Source organism: Prosopis cineraria, unplaced genomic scaffold (assembly GCF_029017545.1).
Source record: "Prosopis cineraria cultivar Desert tree isolate PC_DT_omini unplaced genomic scaffold, ASM2901754v1 PC1398, whole genome shotgun sequence".
NCBI lineage: Eukaryota > Viridiplantae > Streptophyta > Magnoliopsida > Fabales > Fabaceae > Prosopis > Prosopis cineraria.
The window spans coordinates 8,642-32,351 of NW_026556723.1; the positions used below are offsets into that span (position 1 = coordinate 8,642).

General features: G+C 33.6%; 2 protein-coding genes across 3 annotated transcripts; both read right to left on the minus strand.

Moving 5' to 3' along the window:
• Positions 1-1,859, minus strand: LOC129300029 (HMG1/2-like protein). Of its 2 annotated transcripts, none has more exons than XM_054938551.1 (8): positions 1,701-1,859; positions 1,526-1,580; positions 1,213-1,332; positions 886-943; positions 730-774; positions 561-641; positions 375-470; positions 1-284 (listed from the first exon to the last, which is right to left on the minus strand). In XM_054938551.1, the coding sequence occupies exons 2-8, from the start codon at positions 1,570-1,572 to the stop codon at positions 267-269; spliced, it is 465 nt and encodes a 154-aa protein (XP_054794526.1). In that variant the 5' UTR covers positions 1,573-1,580; positions 1,701-1,859; the 3' UTR covers positions 1-266. The 2 variants fall into 2 exon arrangements, with proteins under 2 accessions (XP_054794526.1, XP_054794527.1); XM_054938552.1 differs by having other exon boundaries at positions 1,526-1,586; positions 1,701-1,836.
• A 14,401-nt stretch (positions 1,860-16,260) lies between these two features.
• Positions 16,261-18,144, minus strand: LOC129300031 (HMG1/2-like protein). Its single transcript, XM_054938554.1, has 8 exons — positions 18,010-18,144; positions 17,837-17,891; positions 17,522-17,638; positions 17,194-17,251; positions 17,043-17,087; positions 16,874-16,954; positions 16,686-16,781; positions 16,261-16,592 (listed from the first exon to the last, which is right to left on the minus strand). The coding sequence occupies exons 2-8, from the start codon at positions 17,881-17,883 to the stop codon at positions 16,575-16,577; spliced, it is 462 nt and encodes a 153-aa protein (XP_054794529.1). The 5' UTR covers positions 17,884-17,891; positions 18,010-18,144; the 3' UTR covers positions 16,261-16,574.
• Positions 18,145-23,710: the final 5,566 nt, after the last annotated feature.

Here is a 23,710-nt window from a genome sequence, read left to right on the forward strand (position 1 = left end):
TGCAGCGAATGATAGACCCAATTATATTGATACAAAGTAACCAGGTTCCAGCCAGATAAGCATATGATCAAACTAAAAGCTCTACAAGAGGCCATCGCCACTCAGCTAAAGACTAGAAAGTACAAATAGAGCTTAAATCCCTACTATACTATTAACTTCCAGAAGGGACAACACAAAACAATTAAGGGAGCAGCAATATTTTTTGGAAGCAGGAAATAGGCTTAACATGAAAAGACAAGAGTGTTCAGAACAGCTATAGTCCATTTCTACTCGTCATCTTCCTCCTGCACACGAGAACATTAAAGCCAATGAGATATTAATTGTAAGAGATTGACAGGCAGAGCCTCTAGAATACAATTAAAATTTAAGCAAACCTCATCACTGCCCTCTTCATCTCCTTCATCTTCATCATTCACCTCAGAAACTGACTTCTCAGATTCTTCTTCATCCGCAGCATTTGGACCTTCCGCCTAACAAGCCACGCAAGGAAAACACGATAAGAATAAGCTGGAAAAGTAAACCATGATACCAGTACAAAAATGTGTTTCGCAATGACGCACCTGTCTCTTGTTATAAGCTTTCATATTCTTCTCGTAATCAGCCTTTCGTTTCTCTGCTTTAGCAACATAGGGTGCCTTCTCCTAAAATCATCCAAGCTTGTTTTAAATTGAAGAACAAACCACAACACGCTCAAGAAAAAATAAGAAACAAAAAACAGAGAATACATACAGCATCAGACATGGACTTCCATTTCGCCCCAGCAGCTTTGCCAACCTGACGAATTAAACAATATAAGGTTTGACAGGCATATTAAAACAACGCAGAGCAATGCTCAGCCACTAGATTAATTCTCTAAAAATCATAAACAGAGTTACAGGAACTTACAGCAGACACTGCTTTGTTGTCAGGATTTTCCTTGTTAAACTGCTTCCTAAACTCCTCCCTATAATAATAAAATTTAGAAAAATGAGGGAAAGAATGAACATCAGACAGGGGCAATAAGAAGTTCAGCGTCAATAGGTCTCGTGGAGAAGCAATTGCTTCTAGCACACTTGATACGTAGATGCAATTTATCATTAAAGAGATTATGACAGTGAAAAACTCTACTGATACCTTTTGAAAGAGTAAAAGCTTTGACCGGAATTATATCCGGTGGAAACAGGACAGAGAGCACAAGGGAAATCAAACTGGAGGGATTAAAAAAATAATTACATGAAAACAAAGAAGGCACTGGCCGGTCTCTTTGGTTTGTTAGGGTCTTTCGCAGCCTTCCCCTTACTTGATTTCCTGCCTGCCTTGGTGGCGGCGCCGCCCTTCTTATTCACAGCAAGTCTGCCATCACAAATAAAAGGAATAACAAAAAACGACAGAGCGACGTCTAAGCAGGTTGACCAGGGAGGATAAAATATTTCAGATCCCAGATCTGACGAACCTGACTTTTTTCCTCCTTTTACCCTAGGGCTCGAACGAAAGCGCATCTATTAGGATTTAAATAACAAAAAAATTAAGGAAAAATGAAACTCACTTGGCATCAGCTTTCTTAGATTCAGCCTTCGATTTGCCACCTTTCATGTCGAAAACTGCAGCTAAACAGCCGAATCAGTTCTGCTTCGAAACTCAATCGGAAAATAAACGTAGAAAAAACAATACAAAAATCAAAAAGCGTCAAAAATGGCGAAAAAATTTGGGGAATTACGTACCAGGATGGTGAATTGGAGGCTAGGATTCCCGAAGGAGAGAGAAATGAGTTGGGGACAAGAGATGATGGGTGACTAGGGCTTGAAACGGCGAAAGACGGAGATATTAAGCCTCTGGAAGGAAATTGAAATTCAATTGCACGCGAAATGAAATCAACTAGGGGTTTAGGCGGGATTTTAACTCTGCAGCGTAAATTTTGAGAAAAATTTATGGACAGCATCTGCGATGAAAAAAATATTTATATCATAACAGAGAATTTAATTTAATTGAGTCCTTAATATTTATTAATATTTTCATTATCAGATTAATCAAATTAGCATTTTTGATGAAAAATGTTTTCATTTTCTATAGTTATATTTAGAAAAATTTTGTATAATTTAGCCTAATTTGTTAAGGCACTCCAGATTAATATAAACTTAAATAATATAAAACCACGCAAGTAAAAAAATAAAATCATTCAATGTTTAATAATTAGTTTAATTTAATGTTTAATGTTTTACATCTGATATTTATTGTATTACCTTGATTATTTTAATTTATTGTGGATCATAAGATACATTGTATTGACAACATTAAATTTAGTGATCGAGTCTGTCCTATTTTGGTTAACACAATTCATTCCAATTATAATGGAATGAGTTTATTTTCATTTTAAAAGAGAAAGACAGGTAAGAATATGTTTGGAATGGGACAAGATATTTTATTCTATCCCGACTTTATTATTATACTTGTTTCTTTTATTAATGTTTAATATTTTGTTTTTTTAATTAGAATAAAAGTATATATTTTTATTTATTTATTTTATGTTCTTTTTACATAACCTTCTATTCATTTAAATTATGTAACTTAATAATTATGTTGTTATTATAATATCTGTAACCTGGAAATCATTCAAGGTTATTGTGCACTTGATTTTAAAGTATTATTGTTATGATTGTGTTTTTTATTTTAAAGTGTAGCTAGTGTAACTCAATGATTAAATTTATGAACTTATGTTGTTTTAATTTTCAGCTTAACAAGCCATAAAATTTAATAATTATAATTAATCAAATCTCTCTTTCATGTTTTTTTTTTGTTTTATCATGAGAATCAGATCCCATTTAAAATGAGATAAGATGAAATATAAGATAAAAAACCAATCCCACTCATTTTTTGAGATCAAACAAAAGACAAGAGTATTTTGGTCTTGTCTTGTTCCATGAACACTTATAAACTATATTTATTTCTAATAAAATCTTTCGATACCTTTTTTATTGAATATATGCACACAATACTTATGCATGTACGTGTGTGTGTTATAATTAGTGGATAAAAATCAATGCCATTGCAATGTTTTCTTCTGAATAAAATTCATGTATAATCAGATAAATCTATATATGAAATATGGCCATTTAAAAAAAACTGCATATATTTTCTTGAAAGTTAATATGAGTCCCATTTTTCTTCTGCCTTTTTGATGATATAATAATAATAATAATGATAATAATAATATGGATATATTAGAATCATTGAATCATCAATGAAATTTAGTTGATTCGATTTACTTGGAGGGTTGCGATGCAGGGCAGCATGGAGCGTCACTATATGGTACGCTGTAGAAAAACCGGTCCGGCTCAAGAGTTCAAACAGGTAAACACAGATAATGACACGTCATCGATCCATGCGCGGTCTGTCTATTGGCTGCGTAAATGCTAAGCACTCCGAAAGCTCCTGACACTGGTTTTCGTTGGCGTGTTTCTGGCCAAGTTTTTTTCTTCCCATTCTCGTGCCTTCCTCTTCTGTTGACGGAAAGGCGGAAAGCAGATTACCCTGCGCTACAGCAGTGCGGATTGGGGAATACAAGACCCTGGTGGATAAATTATATAAATTTATTTTCTTAGCTATTTATTTACAAATCAAATCTAAAAAAAACTCTGAAATTATACTGTAAGATTTTGAAATTAACATGTAAAATCTCAAACATTACATGTTATTTCCCTTGTATTGTTCATTACGTCCATAACTTTATCTATGCATTATTTAACTTGTGTTAAATCTATTTATTATGGCTTGTTAAATTAATAATTTTACTTGTTAATTTTCTTGTATTGGTTGTTAAGTTCATAACATTGCCTATGCATTTATATCTAACCCACGTTAAATCTATCAATCAAGACTTATTAAATTTTTAACTTTACTTATAAATCCACTACTATTATTTGTTAAGTCCATAACGTTATATGTTTTTAAATGTTAGGACAATTTAATTATTTTACACTAAACATTTATTTCAACTAAATTCTCCTTGCAATGAAATTTCAAATATTTTGGATGTAATTTGTAAATACATAAATATTGTGGTCCTTAAATGAGATTCTCCCTTGTTAAAATGAATTATTTTCTTTTGTTATTTCCTTTTATTTTTAGAGACATCTAAAGTATTAATATTAATCAACGTGTTACGTGTGAGTATGTGAAAAGCATTAATTAATGATGACTTTTACTAATTACTTTCCTGATATATAGTATTATATAATTTTAACGGATGGTGCGAAGAGGAGGAGCGTGTGGGGGCAGTATTGACTTTAAACAAGCAATAGGATGTGTACAGATTTATTCCATCAACATCTGTGGAATAAAATTTGGCCGAAAGTTTTCTAGTGGAATGATGCAAAGGATGAGCTTCATGCAAGCTAAACACGGCTAATAGTAATATGATGTCCGTATACTTTTTTCTTTTCTAGTGTTTCCCATCTAACATGGAAAATTATGAATAATTATTTATAGATAAGTTCTATAAAATTTAAAAACTATAAACAAGTTTTTGAGGATCTGAGTATAATTTAAAATGAAGGTATAAAAATAATAATATTCTTATTAAAAATACATTGTATCAATTAACTTATTTACAATACAATAACTTCATTAGTTTGCAACTATCATTTCAATTTTTTTTTTACAAATATAACTTTATATATTCAATAGTTAAATTGATTGTGCATTAAACTTACAAATTTAATACTAACCATATATAGTTTATCTTGCCAGTAATTTATAACTATTGCTTCAATATTTTATAATTATATATTCATATATTTAATAGTTAAACTGATCATGAATTACTAATAAAGTTTAACACTAATTGTTTACAGTTACCTCATTAGCAATTCACAAATATTACATCAATATTTGACAATAGTGACTTTACATATCTAATAATTAAATCTCTCATGTGATACTAACAAAGTTATAATTGTTTACAACCAGTTCGTTAGTAATTTACAATTATCATTTTAACTTTTTACAACTATAACTTCACATATCAAATAATTAAACTAATCATGTATTACAAGTAATCATATTATTGTCTTTGTATTTTAATTTCAAATTATACTTAGGTTCCAAGAAATTTGGCTGTGGTTCATAAATTTGAAGGAACTTATTTTTGAATAAGTCTGTTCCACATAACCCATACGTAATTTTCCCTTCATCTTATAAGTGACATCCTTAAATTAATCATACTAGTCAAGGATAACTAAGTAAGATTAGTGTGGTGTGTGATCTAAGAGGACTATTAAGCATTTTTTATTATGGTCTCATCCACAGATTTGGGTATAAAGAAACATTGGGGTCACTTGGGCATCAAAAGGGGAAGAAAATCGAAAAGAATGTCTCGGTGCCACATGTCGCAGTAAGTGTGTTGCATGCCATGGCGCATTTAATTAGAAAACATGAAGGGGCTTCTCAGCACCACATGCCAAAGTGTATGTGATGTGTGCCACAATGCATGCCTTAGTTTTTGTATAAATAAGACACGAATCAAAGGGAAAGATCAGGAGAATTAAAAGGAGAAATGAAGAACACTCGAAGAGCCCTGCTAGGGCTTCAATTTCGAGAGGTTTGGAGACATTTTGAAGTTATTAAACCCTAAAGGTAAGTCTCTTAATCTTTTATTCTTCCTTCCCAACCCATTCTCTTACATTTTTTGTTAAGGTTTATTAAGGGGAGTTGATTTTCGATTTATATAGGTTATAGGTCTAAGACCATTAACTCAAATGAAAATAATGAAAGTTATTTGAAATATTTAAAACTTAGAATTTATGAGTTTACATATTTTAGTTGTTGAAGAGGCCTTTATAACTGAATTTTCATTATAAATAAGGTGGTTAAAGAGGTTTGAATACCATTAATGATCAGCTAGGAGTTTAATGATGCTAGTTAGAGTGGAGGGAAGTTAATAAACATAACGAATAAGTTTAAATGCTATAAATGAGCACCTTGGGATATTTCAAGTGTTGTAATGAAGAGAGTAAATTGCTTAAACTATGATAATGATGATTTTGGACATTATTAATTGTAGATTAATTGTTCGTGCATCAGTTTAAAATTGAGAGCAAGCTTTAGAAGTATTAACTTGAGTGGTAAATCTCTAACCTCTCAAATGAGGTAATTGGGAAAAATCATTTATATAACTGTTTATTGACTGATTTATGTTTGTAAAAAATGTAATAATAGACTTTAAAGATGAGGTTTTATGAATCAACAAATGTGCAATATATGCGAAGTATTAATTTTCTCACTTTGGCAATATTTGTACAGTATTATTTGAAAACACACATCTCGTAATTATGTGTCAAGGCATGCTATTTGTCAAGTTGATAATATAGTATGGTTGTTTTATTAGCATATGATAATACATGTGTGATTAAATGAGAATTTAAAATATGTTACAGAATTGATAATGAAAGTGCAGGATGTTTATGAAAATACCAGTAATGCTTACATGGGTAATGTATTTCGTAAATCCAATATGTTAATATTAAGCATGTGGAATGAGTAAGTATATTATTTAGCATGATCTGTGTGATAGGAGTTCACTTACGGAGATGAGTAGATAAAATTCCACCTGGTAATGGCCACCAATTATTGGAATTAAGGGATAAGCCTTGTCCTACTGTTTATTAAGGGATCATCCCATTATTTGTTAAAAGACTCGAACCTAACTAACTCCACTAGTTTGTTAAGGAGATTATCATAGGGTTTACGACACTTAAGAATAGGAGAAGCAGTGATTCAAGAGTGAGTATAGTGATATTTGACTAGATCACTCGTTATAATTGATGAGTTTGAATAGTCCATTCACATAGACAAGGCCCTATTTGAGTAAATAGCCCATAATTTTAGTCAAAAGGTATAAGAAAAATATAAGAATGGCTAAATTATGCATTTTTATCCAATGTGTCGCATGGTTGTTAAATTTATGGCAAGTTGAGATAATTGTTGATATCATTATCATTTGATTGCCATCATATGGCAACATATATTATAAGTGAAATGTGAATGAGATGATGTGACTATTCAAGTAGCATGGATATATGTGAATTTTATTGCAAATACCAAATCCATGTTTATAAATGTTATACATATTTTACCATCAGTTAATAAATAATTGCATAGGATAGGCATAATTTAGTTATTAAGTGTTTGTATTCATCATTTTTTCTTAACATTTTACAAGCTTTAGCTTGAGGACAGATAGGATAAAGGCTTTAAGGCCTTGGGAATTTTAAGCGTTCTTATTGTATAACCTCCTAAACTCACTTTATTTTGTGTAGTTGATAAGATATTGCTAATTAGGGAATGCATTTTTATTTATACTTACACTATAAGGATGTTTATGATTGATGGTTGTATTTTGGTCGTTGAAATGTTGTACGTAAATTTGATTATTGCTAATAGGGTCAAAATATTAGTGCAAGTATAAAAATATTAAAAAGTCTATAACTATGGAAATTATTTTATCAAAAGCAATGCTAAACCTCCTCTTTTTATTTTTGATATTAAAGGGTTAAGGAGTAAAAATGGGATTGTGTTATTATTATGTGCATGTGGTGTGTTGCATAGGTAATCCTAAGTCTATTGTGTATAGTATAAGTGTTAATAATAGCTTTTAACACATATGTAGGGTTTTAGACGCCCTCGTGTTGTGAAAGTATGAAAAGTTGAGAAAATGTGTTAAGATGTCTAATTTTCTTCTGTGAAATAATTTGAAAGCAAAACTAATGCCATTATAGATTATGAAAAGAACTTTATTTAGACACATAGATTACTTGATTAAATGTCGAATAGAGAAATAGGGTGCATCGAAATTACCTTAAAATGCTGTCAAGTGACAACATGTCAAATTATACGCAACATGTTGTGGAGTATGGCACTTATGCTGAGGCGTACAGCATAAAGAAGACCAAGTTGCGATGTATGTGCACATATTGCTACATGTCCCTTTACTTTTCACTCATTGATTTTTTTAACTAGCTTAGAGTCAATTTGACTCCCTAAATGGAATCTCATGCTTCCAGATGCAATTATACTTATTTTTTGACTTATTAAAATCACATTTGATTGGTTTTATAAAGATTAGACTTGAGATCCCAAATGTTGAAAGAAATGTTTTTAAATTTTTTGAAATACTTTTAAATGGTTAATCATAATTGAGTAATCCTTTAGGGTTAATTATCATGATTACTAATGTTATATTTGTTTGAGTATTGGATTGCTAAGAGCGACCTTACATCATGCGACTTGTATTAAAAATTTGCTTTAATTTTCATTTTTAACCTTATCTCCATGTCTAAGGGTATGTTTGGACATCATCCCAACCTAGGTTGAGATGGCCTAAACCTAGCTTGGAATGTTAAAAGGCTAAAAATTCTTGTTTGCATAAAAAAATTGTAACTAATATCAGGGTTTGGGTGGGTGTTCTTCATAGAGTAAATTGCCCTAGCTTTTACAACACTACATTAAGTGAGTAGTGGATGTTAGGCTTCTCTTTCTTCATTATCTTCACTATCTAATCCTCTTCTCGCTAAACAACCCTTCATTCTATTATCTTCACCTCTTTCTCCTTTGCTCTGGCAAATTTGACTAGAGATTACTGTCATCGCCATCTAATCTTGTCCGCGTGTGTTATGCACGTTGATTCTTGCTTGTCATCGTCCTTAATCCCTTCTTCTTGCATTGAGAGTGTCTTTGCTTCGGATATGTGGCCGCTATCTTCCATTCTTCTCCTATTGGATCTATACTTCCCTACCTTGATGCGTTCTTGAACTCAAGGCTCCAACCTCAATATGTCTACCTTCAACAAAAAAGCAACATAGGCCATTGCAGAGTTACAAAGATCACCTGTGTTGGCTTGAGGCAACAAGAAAGGGAAGGGGAGAGAAAACAAACTGAGATAATAAGTCACGTGAAAACAAATAGAGATAATAAATTGCATGAAAATATATTGCCTTTTCTACTTTCATTAGTAAATCTACCTGATATTCTAACTCTATTTGTTGCAATCATATGACAAGTTAGGAAAATCTCTTCTCTTTTATGACATATAACTCTACTGTCTATCCCACACACCATGCTGATAATTCTCAAATGCATGTTAGTCACATTAGTACTGTCTCCTTGCCTTCCCTATTCATTCATGATACATATTTTGTTCCTACTATTAACTTCAACCTTCTTTCTATTAGACAGCTTATTGATATGGGTTATGACGTGTTATTTAATAAACATGGTTATGTTGTGATGAATTCTCAGATAGGATAAGTTATTTGGATCAGGTGCAAAGTTGGTCGTATGTTCAAGCTTACCTCAATGCACTCACCTAAAATCGCTACTCCCAAATTGTGTGCTACCTCTACATCCTCTTTTCTTGATTCTTCTTTCAACTTATGGTATCGTCGTGTTGCATGCTCACCATTCTTTAAGTAAATTGCATATTTTAGTTTATAGTAGTCTTTTATGTCATGTTCATAATCAGTCTTTATAATACATTTCTCGTCAAATTGCCAAACAAGCTACTTTGTCTTTTCATAAAAATGATTCTATTGCTGCTTCTCTATTTGATTTGTTTCATTATGAGATTTGGGCCCTGCATCTACTCCTTTTATAGGGTATCCTGATACTTTGTGATTTTTATTTATGACTTTTCCTATTTTATCTAGATTTATATGATGAAACATCGATTTAAATTATGTAACATCTCGAATTTTAATTCCCTGATTAATTAAACTTAATTAGGGTAATTAAGTAAATTGAAGTGGTGTGTGGCTAAAGAGGTCTAATAATCATGTTTGATGCTATTTCAACCCTAGTTGTGGGTTCGATATCTAGGCAGACTACTCAGGCATCGAAAGGAGAAGAAAAATAAGAGTTAAAGTTGTTGCGCCATATGCTGCAGTGTGTAGATAGTCTACCACGGCGCATAGCCATCTCTGAGCGAGGGAGGACCTCTTTGTGCCATGCGCCACGATGCATTATGCATTCATCGTGGCATATGGCCATTTTCTGTACTTTATCAGACATGAAATGAGACAGGAAAAATAGAAGAGAAAAGAGAGAAAGAAGAGACACATCACAGCTCTGCTAGCATTTATTTGAGGATCACGTTGAGAGTATTTTAAAGGCTAAAAATACCCAAGGTAAGTATCATACTCATTAATCTCCTTTTTGCTTCCATATTTATGAGTTTATGGTTAAAGTTTGATAATAGAAGTGAGATTTCAATCCATATAGGTTATAGGTCTAAATTTATTGACTCAAATGGAGTTAATAGGGGTAGATTAGAGTATTTAAACCTAGGTATAATAAGTTTTAGTGTCTTGAGTTGTTGGACACATAAATGTCTAAAAATCTCATTTATTATTGGTGATTGGAAGTTTGTGATCCCATTAATAGAGATTTAATGGCTCATTTATGCTATTGAGGGCTAAAAGTAATTATTAAACCTAATGGTTAAGCTCTACCTTTTGTAAAGTGAAGGTTGGGCAATTTAAAAATAGAGATTGAAAGTTCAAATGTTTGAGTTTATTGTGTTAATGGAATTCAACTTAGTTGATTATAGTTTTGGCTCTTGGTCACCTATTGGAGTGAAAATTCAAAATTAGAAGCTAATTGATTGAGGGGTAAACCTTTAAACTCTCAAGATTTGAGGTAATCGGGGGAAAAATTTACTTTGGGTAGTTATATGTTAATTGATTGTGAATGTGAAATTGTAAATGCTTACATGTATGGGATTGATTGTTTAAGTAAGAACTATATATTAGCTTCTTTAAGTGCATGAAAAGGCTATTTTTGAGCTTGAAAATACAAGTGCAAAGTTAAGAGGATTGTATTATAAATATGCCTTTATTTTTTAGAAATGAATGTTATGATGTGTAGAAATAGTATTGTGTTAATAAGAAATGAATTTTGAGAAAAAGATGAGAATATACACTTAGGTAACGCAAGGTCATAAGCCCAACATGATTGTTGTAATAGTGAGTATATGAAAGTGAAAAGTGAGAACAAGTGAGTATGGTTTATGGCGTGATCAGTGGCATGAGTTCGCCTAAGGATTTGGGAGTAGAGAAAATTCATATGGTAATTAAGCTGCCCTTTGGTGCACGGGGGCTATAGCCTTGTCCCACTATTTGTTAAAGGACTATCCCATATTTTGTCGAGGGACTAGAACCTAGCTATCTCTACCAGTTCAATATGGAGAATAGCCTAGGGTATGAGACACCCCAAGGATTCAAGAATGGGGGAAGCCGTGGCCCGAGAGTGAGTCTTGCAATCTTTAGCTGGGTCATACCTCAAGATTAGTAAGTTTGGGTAGTCCAGTCACACAGACGGAGCCCTAATCAGTGGTATAACCCATGGTTTCAATTTGAAAAAATAAGGAGGATATAAGGTTGGTTGACGTGTCACACGTGCTAAGTGGTGGCAAGTCGCAAGAGCATGAGTCTTGTCTTATATATGAGAATATGGTGACAATGCACCTAGTTATGTAAGTAAAGAAGTTATAGAGTAATAATGATAAAATGTGATATATGGGGACATGTTTTTATAAATTTGATCTCCTTGTGCATGTATTTATTTTATAATTGATATATAATTGCATAGGGTAGGTTTAATCTTGGTTATTGAGTAGCTAGACTTACCCCTTTTATTTAATACTTTTCAGGTTCCAACTTTAATGTTAAAAGGAAGAAGACTACAGAGGTGGGGAATTAGCATATTCCTTCCGTATTCCTCTAGTTTAGCTCTAAAATGTGTAATAGTATTTGAATTGCCAATTTTATGATGCATATTACCTCACTTGTACTATTTTGGTTGTTAAAAATGTTAGGGCCCTTAACCTTTGTTTATGTTGTCATGTATATATTTATAAGGTCAAAATACTAATGCAATTATAGAAATAAAGTTTTGAGCATGTTTTGAATGATTTGAGTTAAATGTAATGGCAAATTACCTCCCTCTTTGTTTTTAGTAAAATGGGGTTGAGAGGTAAATTTTTGTTATATTGATATTTTGGTGCTTGTGACATGTTGTACTGGTAGTCCTAAGTTTATTGGACATTATCTAGATATTAGAAAAAGCTTTTAGCACTTGTTGAGGGTTTTGGACACCAATTTTGTGTAAAAGTGTTAAAAAGTGATTAAAATATGTTTAGGTGTCCAACTTCCTAGTGTGACTTATTTTGGAAGTAAAACTTATGCCATTATGCCATTAGTTAATACAGGAAAAGAGCTTTTCGTAGACACTTAGATCACGTTATTTGGACGTTGGATGGAGAATCGGGGCGAGTTGAAAGTTCCTCAATTCTGCTGTCATTTTGATAGCAGAACCAGTGAAAAATTCGTGCAACACTCTATGGCACATAGTGCCTAAGCTGCGGCATGTGGCATAGAGAGCACTTCACCGCGGTGCAGAGTGCGTCCACCGTGGCTCACTGCTCTGTATTTCAATGCATAATTTGTTTTCAACCGTTTTCAACTCCTTTCACTCCTCTGAGGTATCTCATGCTTTCGAAACTTATTTTTACTCTAATATGAAAAATTTTGATTGATTTTAATTGTTTCTATTTAGAAAACTTGGGATCCCTTACTTTTAAATTAAACCTTTGGTAATCACTTTTCAGAGCTAATCCCTCGATTTTAATGAGCTTTATTCATTAAATGTGTTTTGTGGAGTATGAGCATTACAAACTTGGTATTATAAGTTATATGAATTTTATATCAAATTTGCTACCATGATTCATATTCAGTTTTCTAAAGCCATAAAAAATTTTCATTGCAGTACTGCTTTGGAATATCATGACACTAGATTACTCAACTTTCTTGATTCTTAGAGTACTATTTCTCAATATTCTTATTCTCACACTTCTCAACAGAATGGTTATGCAGATCAAAAACACCATCATTTCTTGATTTTATCATAGCATTGCTCATTTTCTCTTCTTATCTTGAACGATTTTAGGGTAAAGCAACCTTAACCTCTGTCTTTTACATTAATTGACTCCTGTCTCTTATCAATTGTGACACTTTTCCTTTTGAGCATCTCCATAATTATCCTCTCGATTATAGTTTTTTGAAAGTCTTTAATTGTGCCTATTTTGTTCTTCTCCCATCTTATGAGACAAACAAGCTTCAAGCTAGTTCTTGTGTTTGTTATTTTCTTGTTTATGATTTTGAACATAAGGGTTATCATTGTTGAGATCCTTTCTCTCACTATTTTACATTTCTTAACATGTTTTCTTTTAGGAAAATATCAAGTTTTTGTCTCTAATCAATCTCTTATCATTCTTATCTTCCTCACCTCTTATTTTTATAGATATTTCAATTGATTTTTTTTTCTAATGACTCAGGTACAAACTTTTCTACTAAGTTTGTTTTAATGACCGATACCGTGCCTGCTCCAGATGTGCTTGCTATCACCTCTAGTGCTTCTTCAGCATAAGTCAAACCTACTAAGTCTATATCATCCACAAACTCCCAACCTATTCGTGAAAGAAATCCTCCCATTTACCTCAATGACTAGCATTACTTTTCCATCATTCTCTCATTTTAGGAACCTAAATCTTTTATAGAAGCCTCTCATGATCCCCTCTGGCAGAAAGCTATGGCTGAGGATTTATAGGCCCTAGAGAAAATGCATACTTAGAATCTTATTGATCTTCCTCCTTATAAAACTTTTATTAGATACTGATGGATCTATAAGAATAAGACTCATTTTGATGGCTCTTTAAAGCAACATAAGGCCAATTAAGGTTTTACTCAGGAGTATTGTATCAATTATGAGGAGCTTTTATGTAACAGCCCTCCACTCTCCCCCCAGGCCCCACAACAAGGGCGACCCCACCCCTTACGGTGAGCATCAGGAGACAAAGGCTTCCCCGCAGTAGTGTGCAGGATTATTCCCCTTGCGGAGAGCCTCCCCAGGTTCGATCCTCCAACCTCTCCTACATAACAAAGTTGAGGCTGAACCTGGTACCATTGAGTCAACTTGACTCAATGGTACCAGGTTCAGCCTCAACTTTGTTATGTAGGAGAGGTTGGAGGATCGAACCTGGGGAGGCTCTCCGCAAGGGGAATAATCCTGCACACTACTGCGGGGAAGCCTTTGTCTCCTGATGCTCACCGTAAGGGGTGGGGTCGCCCTTGTTGTGGGGCCTGAGGGGAGAGTGTCCAGCGCTGGGAAAAGACCTCGGGGAGGCGGGGTGACCCAGAGGGCTGTTACAGCAAGTGTTCATTGAGTGTGGTCGGATGGTTGGTGTAAGCTATTGGCACATGTGCTTGAGTTGGGACATCCTATTTGTGAGATTTTGTGAAAAAGTAGTTAAAATGAGTTTTGGTGTCCAACTATTTATAGGAAATGAGTTTAACTGTGAAACTGGTGCCATTAGCTAGAGCTAGGAGAAAGCTCCATATAGATACCGGAACCATCTCAATCGAATGTCGAACAGAGATTTAGGACACGTTGGAAGTTCGCGCCCTGTGCCATCAAATGACAACATTGATGTTGTCAAATTTCGTGTAATACACCATGGCACATGGCACAGAGAAGACACGCCACGACGCACATGATACTTTCTACACAAATTCTATTTTTGAGTTTTAAAACTTATTATTTTGGGTCTCAATCAATTTTCCAGCTTTCGCTTTACTTTCAAAACTCTGATTTGGACTTATTAAATCATGTTTGAGATTTAAAATGTTGAGATTAGGATTCTTTTAACAGAATTTTGAGAAATTCCTTTTATAAAATTTTAATTTGATAATCTTTTGAGGATTAAGCCCTATGTTGCCATGATTTAGAGTCAATTGCGGTTTAATCTCAGGAAGGTTACAATTATCGCAGGCAATAACGATACAGGAATCCAGGAGCTTAAGACATATTTGGGCTAGTAATTTGAAAAAAAGGATATTGGTAGACCGAACTATTTTCTTGGGCTTAAGGTCCACCATAGGAGAGATGGTATATCTCTTTCTCAGGTTAAGCATGCCATTGATTTGATATCCCAAGCTCAGCATTCTGACAAAGAGGTTGAAAATACTCCTCTTGAGCCGAATGTTCATTATGCTTTCACTTATAGCACTTTATTAGATAATCTTACTTGTTACTGCTAGCTAGTTGGGAGCCTCATCTATCTTACTGTGACCTGTCCTAACATTGCTCATGTAGTCTATAGTGTCAGCCAATTTACGTCGGGACTTTGAACTACTTATTATGCAGCAATTCTTTGAATCATTCATTATATCAGAGGCACTTAATATAATGGGCTTCACTTCTTTGCTAGCTCCTCTTTTGCATTACAAACTAACTCTAAATGCTGATTGGGGTAGTGTTCGTGATGATTCACAACCTACAACTCATTTTTGTATCTTTCTTGGCCATTCTCTTATCTCTTAGAGAAATAAGAAGCAAACATTAACCTCCTGCTCTAGTACTAAATCGAAATACCATGCACTAGTAGACACGATCGTTGAGGTACTTTAGCTTCATTAGTTACTTGATGAACTAGAAGCATCTTAAAGCTTCTCCATAAACATATATTGTGATAGTCAAATTGTGATCAAAATTGCTCACAATAATATGTTTCATGAGCAGACCAAATATATTGAAAATGTTTATCACTTTATTCGACAACATGTTTATAACACCATTTGACTTGTTCCAATTTGAATTAAGCATTAGCCAACAGATTTGTTTACGAAATCCTTTCATCCAAGCTGCTTTCATTTCTTAGTAAACAAACTCAAATTGCTCTCTCTTAAGCTATATCTTGAGTTTGAGGGAAATGTTATCTAAAATATTCTTCATATATATTTTATCATTATTATATATACATTTTAATCATGACTAAAAAAATATTATTTAATATTATTATATAATTATTATTCATTATTGTATTGTTTATTTTTTAATGTAAATAACATACCCTTCACGTCAGCAATACGCACAACATTTTCCAATTCTTCTTCAGTTTTATTATAGAGATTGAGCTGACGTGCTGCTAGAACCACACTTTAAAAGCGAAACGCTTGGAAGTTCATACGAAATTGATTAAAATGCTAGTGATGGACTAGACGACGTGCAAACTCTTGCGGAAGTTCCCTTGATTTGTCCATTCACGTATTTGATAGATATAGGAGGGCCCATCATCTTTGAACTTATAGTGAATCACGTATAGATTATAACTTTCGAAACGCGTCCTACTCCAGACTAAGATCAGCAAATCATCATGGACTGTACGCGTGATTCTAGTAACGAATAACAATGACAAATATGCGGCATCATTCAACGGATTGCACCATAATAATGCTCCAACACAGCCTATTAATACAGAAGTAAAAAGGTTCCAGAAAGATAAGCATCATCAAACTAAAAGCTCTACAAGAGGCCAGCGCCACTCAGTTAAAGACTAAAAAGTACTTATAGAAGTTGACTACCAACTATGCTATTGACCTTTGGAAGGGGCAACAATTAAGGGAGCATGAATATTTTTTGAAAGTAGGAGATGGACTTGTCATCAAAAGGCCGGTGTTCAGATCAGCTAAACAATGGCTATAGTCCATTTGCTACTCGTCATCTTCCTCCTGCACCCGAGAACATTAAAGCCAATGGGATATTGATTTTAAGAGTTTCATGGACACAGAACTAAACTAACAATACTTTAAATTTAAGCAAACCTCATCGCTGCCCTCCTCATCTCCTCCCTCCGCATCATTCACCTCAGACATTGACTTCTCAGATTCTTCTTCTTCTGCAGCATTTGGACCTTCCGCCTAACAAGCCACGCAAGGAAAACACGATAAGTACAAGCTGGAAAAGTAAACCATGATACTAGTACAAAAACACGTGTTTCGCAATGACGCACCTGTCGCTTGTTATAGGCTTTCATATTCTTCTCGTAATCAGCCTTTCGTTTCTCTGCTTTAGCAACATAGGGTGCCTTCTCCTAAAATCATCCAAGCTTGTTTTAAATTGAAGAACAAACCACAACACACTCAAGAAAAAATAACAAACAAAAAACAGAGAATACATACAGCATCAGACATGGACTTCCATTTTGCCCCAGCAGCTTTGCCAACCTGACGAATTAAACAATATAAGGTTTGAGAGGCATATCAGCACAACCAACAACAGCTCAATTATTAAATTAATGTCCGGTAAATCAAATGTATAGTAACAACTTACGGCAGACACTGCTTTGTTGTTAGGATTTTCCTTGTTAAACTGCTTCCTAAACTCCTCCCTGTAAGAATAAAATTTAGGAACATGAGGGGGTAAAAGAAGATTGGACTGAGGCAAAAGAAGTTTTAATGTGCCAACAGGCCTCGTGTAGAGGCAACTACTTCTAGCATCCTCCATATGCAGGTGCAATTTGTCATTAAAAAGATCCCAACATTCAAAAACTCTACTGATTCCTTGCCGAAATGGTAAAAGCTTTGACCAGAACTATATCCGGTGGAAACAGGAAAGAGCGCAAAGGAAAATCAAAATGGAAGGATGAAAAAGTAATTACATGAAAACGAAGAAGGCGCTGGCCGGTCTCTTTGGCTTGTTAGGGTCTTTCGCAGCCTTCCCCTTACTTGGTTTCCTGCCTGCCTTGGAGGCGGCGCCTTTCTTATTCACAGCAAGCCTGCCATGGCAAATAGAAGCAGTAACTACCAACTACGAAAGAGCGACATCTGAGCAAGTTGGCCAGAGATGATACAAAACTTCAGATCCCAGATCTTACAGGGCCTGATCATTTTCCTCCTCTTAACCGATCGCTCGAACTAAAGAGCGTCTGCTAGGATTTAAATAACAAAAAAATTTAGGAGAGAATGGTACTTACTTGGCATCAGCTTTCTTAGAATCCGCCTTCGATCTGTCGCCTTTCATGTCGAAAACTGCAGCGGAATAGCCGAATCAGTTTTGGTTCAAAACTCAATCAGAACATAAACGTAGAAATGACAAAAACAAAAGAAAAGGCGTCAAAGATGACGAAGAGATAAGGGAATTATGTACCAGGATAGTGAATCGGAGAGAAGGATTTCCACGAGAGAAACGAGTTGGGGACAAGAGAAGTTGGATGGCTAGGGCTTGAAACGGCGAAAGACGGAGATATTTTAAACCTCTTGAAGGAAATTGAAATTCAATCGCCCGCGAAATGAAATGAACCATGGATTAGGCGGGATTTTAATTCCGCAGCAAATTTTGAGAACAATATGAATATGGACAGAATTTGTGATGAAATATATTATTTAAATCTTAACAGATATTTTTCCATTCCTATTAAAAAATTTAGCAGATACTATAATCCAATTCATTCAAGGACTCTTATTATTTATAAGATAAAAAATTATCTCATTTTCTAGAGTCATGTTTTTATTATTTATCAATTCAATATAAAATTAAAGAACATACAACCACACAAGTATTATAGTGATACTTATTTAATATTTAATAATCAACCAATTTAGTTTTTAATATCTAATATTCTCAGATAAAATTTAAATTAATGATAAATATATTTTTCTCATCACAGATGTTAAGATCATTATTTTGAGTAAGTAGGCAAATTATCCCTAAACTTTTAACCCAATAGCATCATAGATTCTAAATTTATTTATTATGTAAATATTTTTTTAATTTTTAAAAATGATATAATTTGACTTTTGGTGTTAATAAAAGTTAAATTTGGCAGTTAATTGACTAAAAAATGACATAAGTTATCTTAAAAATTACCAAAAAACTTACAATGAAGGGCCTAGAAGTCATAAATAAGGATCCAAAAATTACAAAAAGAACCAAGAATTGTTTGGTCCTTTCCCATAATTTTTAAGATTTTTTTAATATTTTTTAGTTAACTAACAATTAAAATTGGCTTTTGTTAATGGAAAAAATTACATTGTATCATTTTTAAAGGTTGATGGAATCATTTATACAATAAATAAGTTCAAGATTTATGATATTACTGGTTTGAAAGTTCACAAGGTAATTTCATCATTTTTCCTATTATCTTCATTTAATAAATTTATTTTATATTTATTATAAAGGGTTAATATTTAATTTTATCTCATATACTTTTTTTCAGGAGCATTAGGCACCATGTATTTTTAAATGGGGTAAATTTTCTCCTGAATTATTTTTTAAGGGAGCAAAAATTCCCTTTCATTGATTGACCATTTATTCTTTCGTTATACGGTGAGTTGTTATTGCATGAGACCCAAGAAAAGTTGATTTGGCATGGTCAAACCCCCTTTTGACTGGACAGTTGGAATATTTTAAAAATAAAAAAAATGCTTTCTAGGCTGCTTCTTTCCCATGCTCTTCCCCTCCCCTCCTCCCAACCAAACATACCATTAAAGCAGCCCCCCTTCCCACTTCTTCATCCTCTTCGTCTTCTGCCTCCATTGCCCAAGAACTTATGACTTATTTCTTTTCCAAATTCATTGAATAGATCAAGCACTGTTGAACATATGTCGTCGTTCTTCACTGATTGTTGTTGCCATTGATGTATTGCTCAACATCAGTGATTCACATTCAATTGCAAGATCAACTTTGAGATTGCCAACAAGAACTGCTTCTTCGTCTGATATCTATATGTCGCTTCCTCATATCTCTATGGGTTTGCAAATTTATCTTATTTCATTGCATATCCATGGCTTCCTCAAAGCTTCGTTGAAGCTTCTTCCTTATTCTATAGCTTTCATCACTAATCTATGGCTTTTGGTTTATGATGTTCACCAAGTTTTCATGATTTTGTGATAATATTTTATATGTTTGCCAGAGTCCAGAGGCAAGCAAACATTATTTGGTTTTTGTGTTTGCGAGATTATTCTTATTTTTTCTTATCAGTAGCTATATTATCGATTTGTGAGATTTTTCTTGGATTTTTGCTTGAGGTTTGGATCTTGGATGGAACAGGAGTGAAGACACGGGTTGGTGAGAGGAGAGAGAGAGAGAGATGAATTTGGTGAAGGGATGGAGCTTGGAGTGTTTTTTTTTTTTTTTTTTTTTGCGTAAGGAAGCTGCGTTGGAATTCAAGTGGTGCCCACATCTTGCACATCATGGGAGAATAAACGGCCAGTCGATGGAAGAGGGTTTTTGTTCCCTTAAAAAATAGGTCAAGGAAAAATTTGCCCTATTTAAGAATAGATGGTACCCAATGCTCTTAAAAAAAAAATACAAGGACAAACTTGAACATTAACCCTGTTATAAATGTACTTATTATTTTTTTGTTTGCATTTTCAATCAAATTCTTTACACAATATTATACAAAAACAGTGTATGATTTTTGAATGTTGATATTTTGAAAATGTCTATTAATCTTAATATTGTTTTTAATGGTGTGTATTTTATATGAGATAAAATATACTTCTAGTGGGCCTTGTTTATTCTGTGCTCCCATGAATATCTGCTCCAAATGCTATCAGGATTTTTGTTTCAACGAACAAGAGGGTGCGGCAGGCCGCCATTCATCCATGCATGTGCGGACGGAGGATAGTTTCCTCCAGCTATTTTCTGACCTTGCGGAGATTATTTATGGTCTTCAAATTTGCTGGGACACACGGACCACGAATGTAGAGTGTGCAAGTTTTTATTGATTGTGCTTAAGCTGTCAATTTACTTACAAAATATCCGCACTCTTTTACAGACACATAGATGATGCCAAAATTATTTTGTATAGGAATGAAAATGCTTCTTCAAATCTCGTGTGTGAGGAAGCTGATCTGGCCACCGTTTTTTTTTTTGCAGGTAAGTTTATAATTTTTTATCAACTACCACTTACCGTGTATAAAGGAAGTGGATGATTATTTATATTTTAATTTTAATTAATTGATGCATATTTTATTTTTAAAAAGTCGAAATGGTCGTGTCTTAAGTGGTAGCAAAGAGAACGTGGTCCAAAGGCTTTTAATTCCATGACTGATAGCGAAGGTAAGGGGGCAATAGCATTCAACAAGAATCAAGTCGTGTGGGAAGTGAGAATTGAACATTCTTGGTATACAATTATCACGCTCGATTTATCAATATGACTGTGAACATGCATTATTTGAAGGGGACTTTCATCACTCTGGGAAAACTTCAATGGTATATATTTTTGGTTTTGGCCTTTTGAGTATGAATTGTCTAGTTATGGGAGGGGGGAGAAAGGAAATTGATATTGTGATGAAATAATTCATGTGGCTGGATTCAAAATACTAACAATGGTAATAGTAATAGATCAGTGCTTGATCTCAGTTACACTTTTAGAAAAGTAAAATAAGCGTGTAGATTTAGACAGCTCAATGAATCTTGGACATGACAATTGAACGTTGGTTCGTCTACTCTTTATCATCTCCCAATCTCAATCACCATGCAAGTGAGCGGAATATGGATGGAGTTAGATTAATTATTTGGCGATATACATTCAAAACTTCAAGTTATGTGAATGCTTCTAAAAATGAAGGAAACAAAAAATCTGCCTCTCAAATCCCTCCTTCATCGCTTTAACAAGGGTGGAAGTGGCGTGGGTATGTTGATCTTGATTTTCATCTCTTGGGCTACTCATGTTTTTTTAGAGGAGTGACTTCATTTTTCTTTCAACACAATTTTTAAAGCATACTTGATTGTAACTTTCAACATTAATAATGGAGATCAAGATACTTAGATATACATTTGAATATTGCACTTTCACATTCCAAACACACTTTCTCACTTTTGGGATATAAAAATTGTTTGGATATGGTTCAATAAAATAAATATACTTTCTGAAAGTTTTTTTGGGATGAGCTAAATGTGCTTTCTTAAAAGCTCTATTTTGTTATTTTGAAAAATAGATTTGAAAAGGAGGATCTTATTTGACCATGCTATCTTAAATTTAATTTCTTATCTTTTTAAAAAATTAATTCATTAAAAATATAATTATCATTTAAAATAGTAATAATTAGATATCAAGTTTTAGTATTATATATTGAATAATTAATTAAGTTAATTTTTAGCATTAATATGTAATAAAAATTATAAATCTTTATCACATTTTTTAAAATTACAAAATTAAAAAAGTACAAATAATTATAGATTAAGTTTTTAGCATTATATACTAAATTTTATATTATTTAAAATTTTTATCATATTTTTTAAATATTCCTATATTACATTTGTGTAATAGAAGTTACAACTATCATAAATCCTGTGTCATTTTTTATAATTGTATAGTCAAAAGTATATCACTTCATAATCTAACGCAACTTTCAGCATACTAAATTGACTGTTGAGAAATATCTCTAGATATAAATTACATTACATTAACTAACTTTTATCAAAATAAACATTTATTAAATAAACTTTTAATAAATTTAAAACCAAATACATAATGATGGCATAAAGAGTCAAAAAACGAGGGTCATTGGTTAAGGGTTCCACACGAACTCGCTGTGGGGGGTTGAAGCCCAGTAGTTAAAGCAAGGACCAGGCACGTGAATGAAATTTTCCAAGGCATGTAAGCTCTCCACGAAGCTTGCCACTTATTATTGTGTTGATGAGCTTAGAGCCACCTGAAGGTCAGGAGCCATCTTGACATCATTGAGTCAAAGGTCATCGTCTACTTTCATTTTTATGTTTTTAAATAGTCTCTTCTTTGCTTTAGATAGCCAATTGCAAAAACCTTTATATAATTGGCACGTAGAAAAATATTATACGAGGATGAAAAGAGAATGCGCCTGTCATTCTTTTTATACGTTTCATGTTTAATTCGCATAAAACAACTTTATAAGTATCAAACATGCAATTACTTTCTTGATTTTCCATGATCGTTTCCCAAGTTAAAAACTTGCCTTGTTTATGTGCTTGTCAGTTGAAAGCAAACTAATCTTGTTTAGTCCAGTCCATATATTTATCAGATAGGCATTTAAATATTTTTTTTTCTCATCGACAAAAGGAATTTTATATCCTTCTCATTTGTGAGCATGTATTTTATTTTTTGGGTTCATTTATAATTTAGACCTTAAACTATATGTTCATGAGCGATTTGAATCATGTGCTTGTGATTGGTACATTTTGATTCTGAACAATTAAAGTTGGTGCATCCTTACCTCTACTGTTAATTTGAAATCAACGACAATTACTTTTTAAACAACCCACAACGTTCTCTCCCTGTCTCTGGCTCTCCCTTCCTCTCCTCTCCACCTGCCATGTTGGAATTATGGTCAGACAAGTGAATAGCAGCATCCCGGTCATGTTCAAGGAGGTGTCTAATCTCATTTAGTACTTGGTGTCCCACTCATGGCTAACTCTAGTTTCCTGTAAAGCTTCCACCACCTCCCAACAGTCACTCTCAATAATGATATTCCTCACACTTCGGCAGAAATGCAAATGGCATCATCATCTTATACATGAACCCACGGATGAATTGCCCCTCATGATTTCGAGCTAGTCCCCCACAGCACATGTACCAGTTCTTAGACAAAAGGACCCATCCATATTGAACTTCGTAGTGTCCTCCCTCAGGAGGCAACCATCCTGGTCGCTGAGATTCACTGATGCTTGACTCAACCAGATTCGGTTTGCTCCAGCTAAGACAGCCTGAGTACAAGCCACAATCTCATCACCCTTACATTGGCCACCCTTAAATATTTTTCATTCCTAGTCAACCCAAATGGTTTCTACAGTGCATCGCGACAACTTTCTTAGAGTACCTTGTGTTCCACTCCAGCCAGGCCATAATGCTTCAGAGTTAAAGAAC

What these genes read in the sequence shown, in the direction of transcription:
- LOC129300029 (XM_054938551.1), bottom strand. Translation starts at nt 1,572, where the DNA reads ATGAAAGGTGGCAAATCGAAGGCTGAATCTAAGAAAGCTGATGCCAA. An exon ending in TCTAAGAAAGCTGATGCCAA is followed by an intron (nt 1,333 to 1,525) that starts GTGAGTTTCATT and finishes TTGTGATGGCAG; the next exon opens with ACTTGCTGTGAATAAGAAGG. An exon ending in ACAACAAAGCAGTGTCTGCT is followed by an intron (nt 775 to 885) that starts GTAAGTTCCTGT and finishes TTAATTCGTCAG; the next exon opens with GTTGGCAAAGCTGCTGGGGC.
- LOC129300031 (XM_054938554.1), bottom strand. Translation starts at nt 17,883, where the DNA reads ATGAAAGGCGACAGATCGAAGGCGGATTCTAAGAAAGCTGATGCCAA. An exon ending in TCTAAGAAAGCTGATGCCAA is followed by an intron (nt 17,639 to 17,836) that starts GTAAGTACCATT and finishes TTGCCATGGCAG; the next exon opens with GCTTGCTGTGAATAAGAAAG. An exon ending in ACAACAAAGCAGTGTCTGCC is followed by an intron (nt 17,088 to 17,193) that starts GTAAGTTGTTAC and finishes TTAATTCGTCAG; the next exon opens with GTTGGCAAAGCTGCTGGGGC.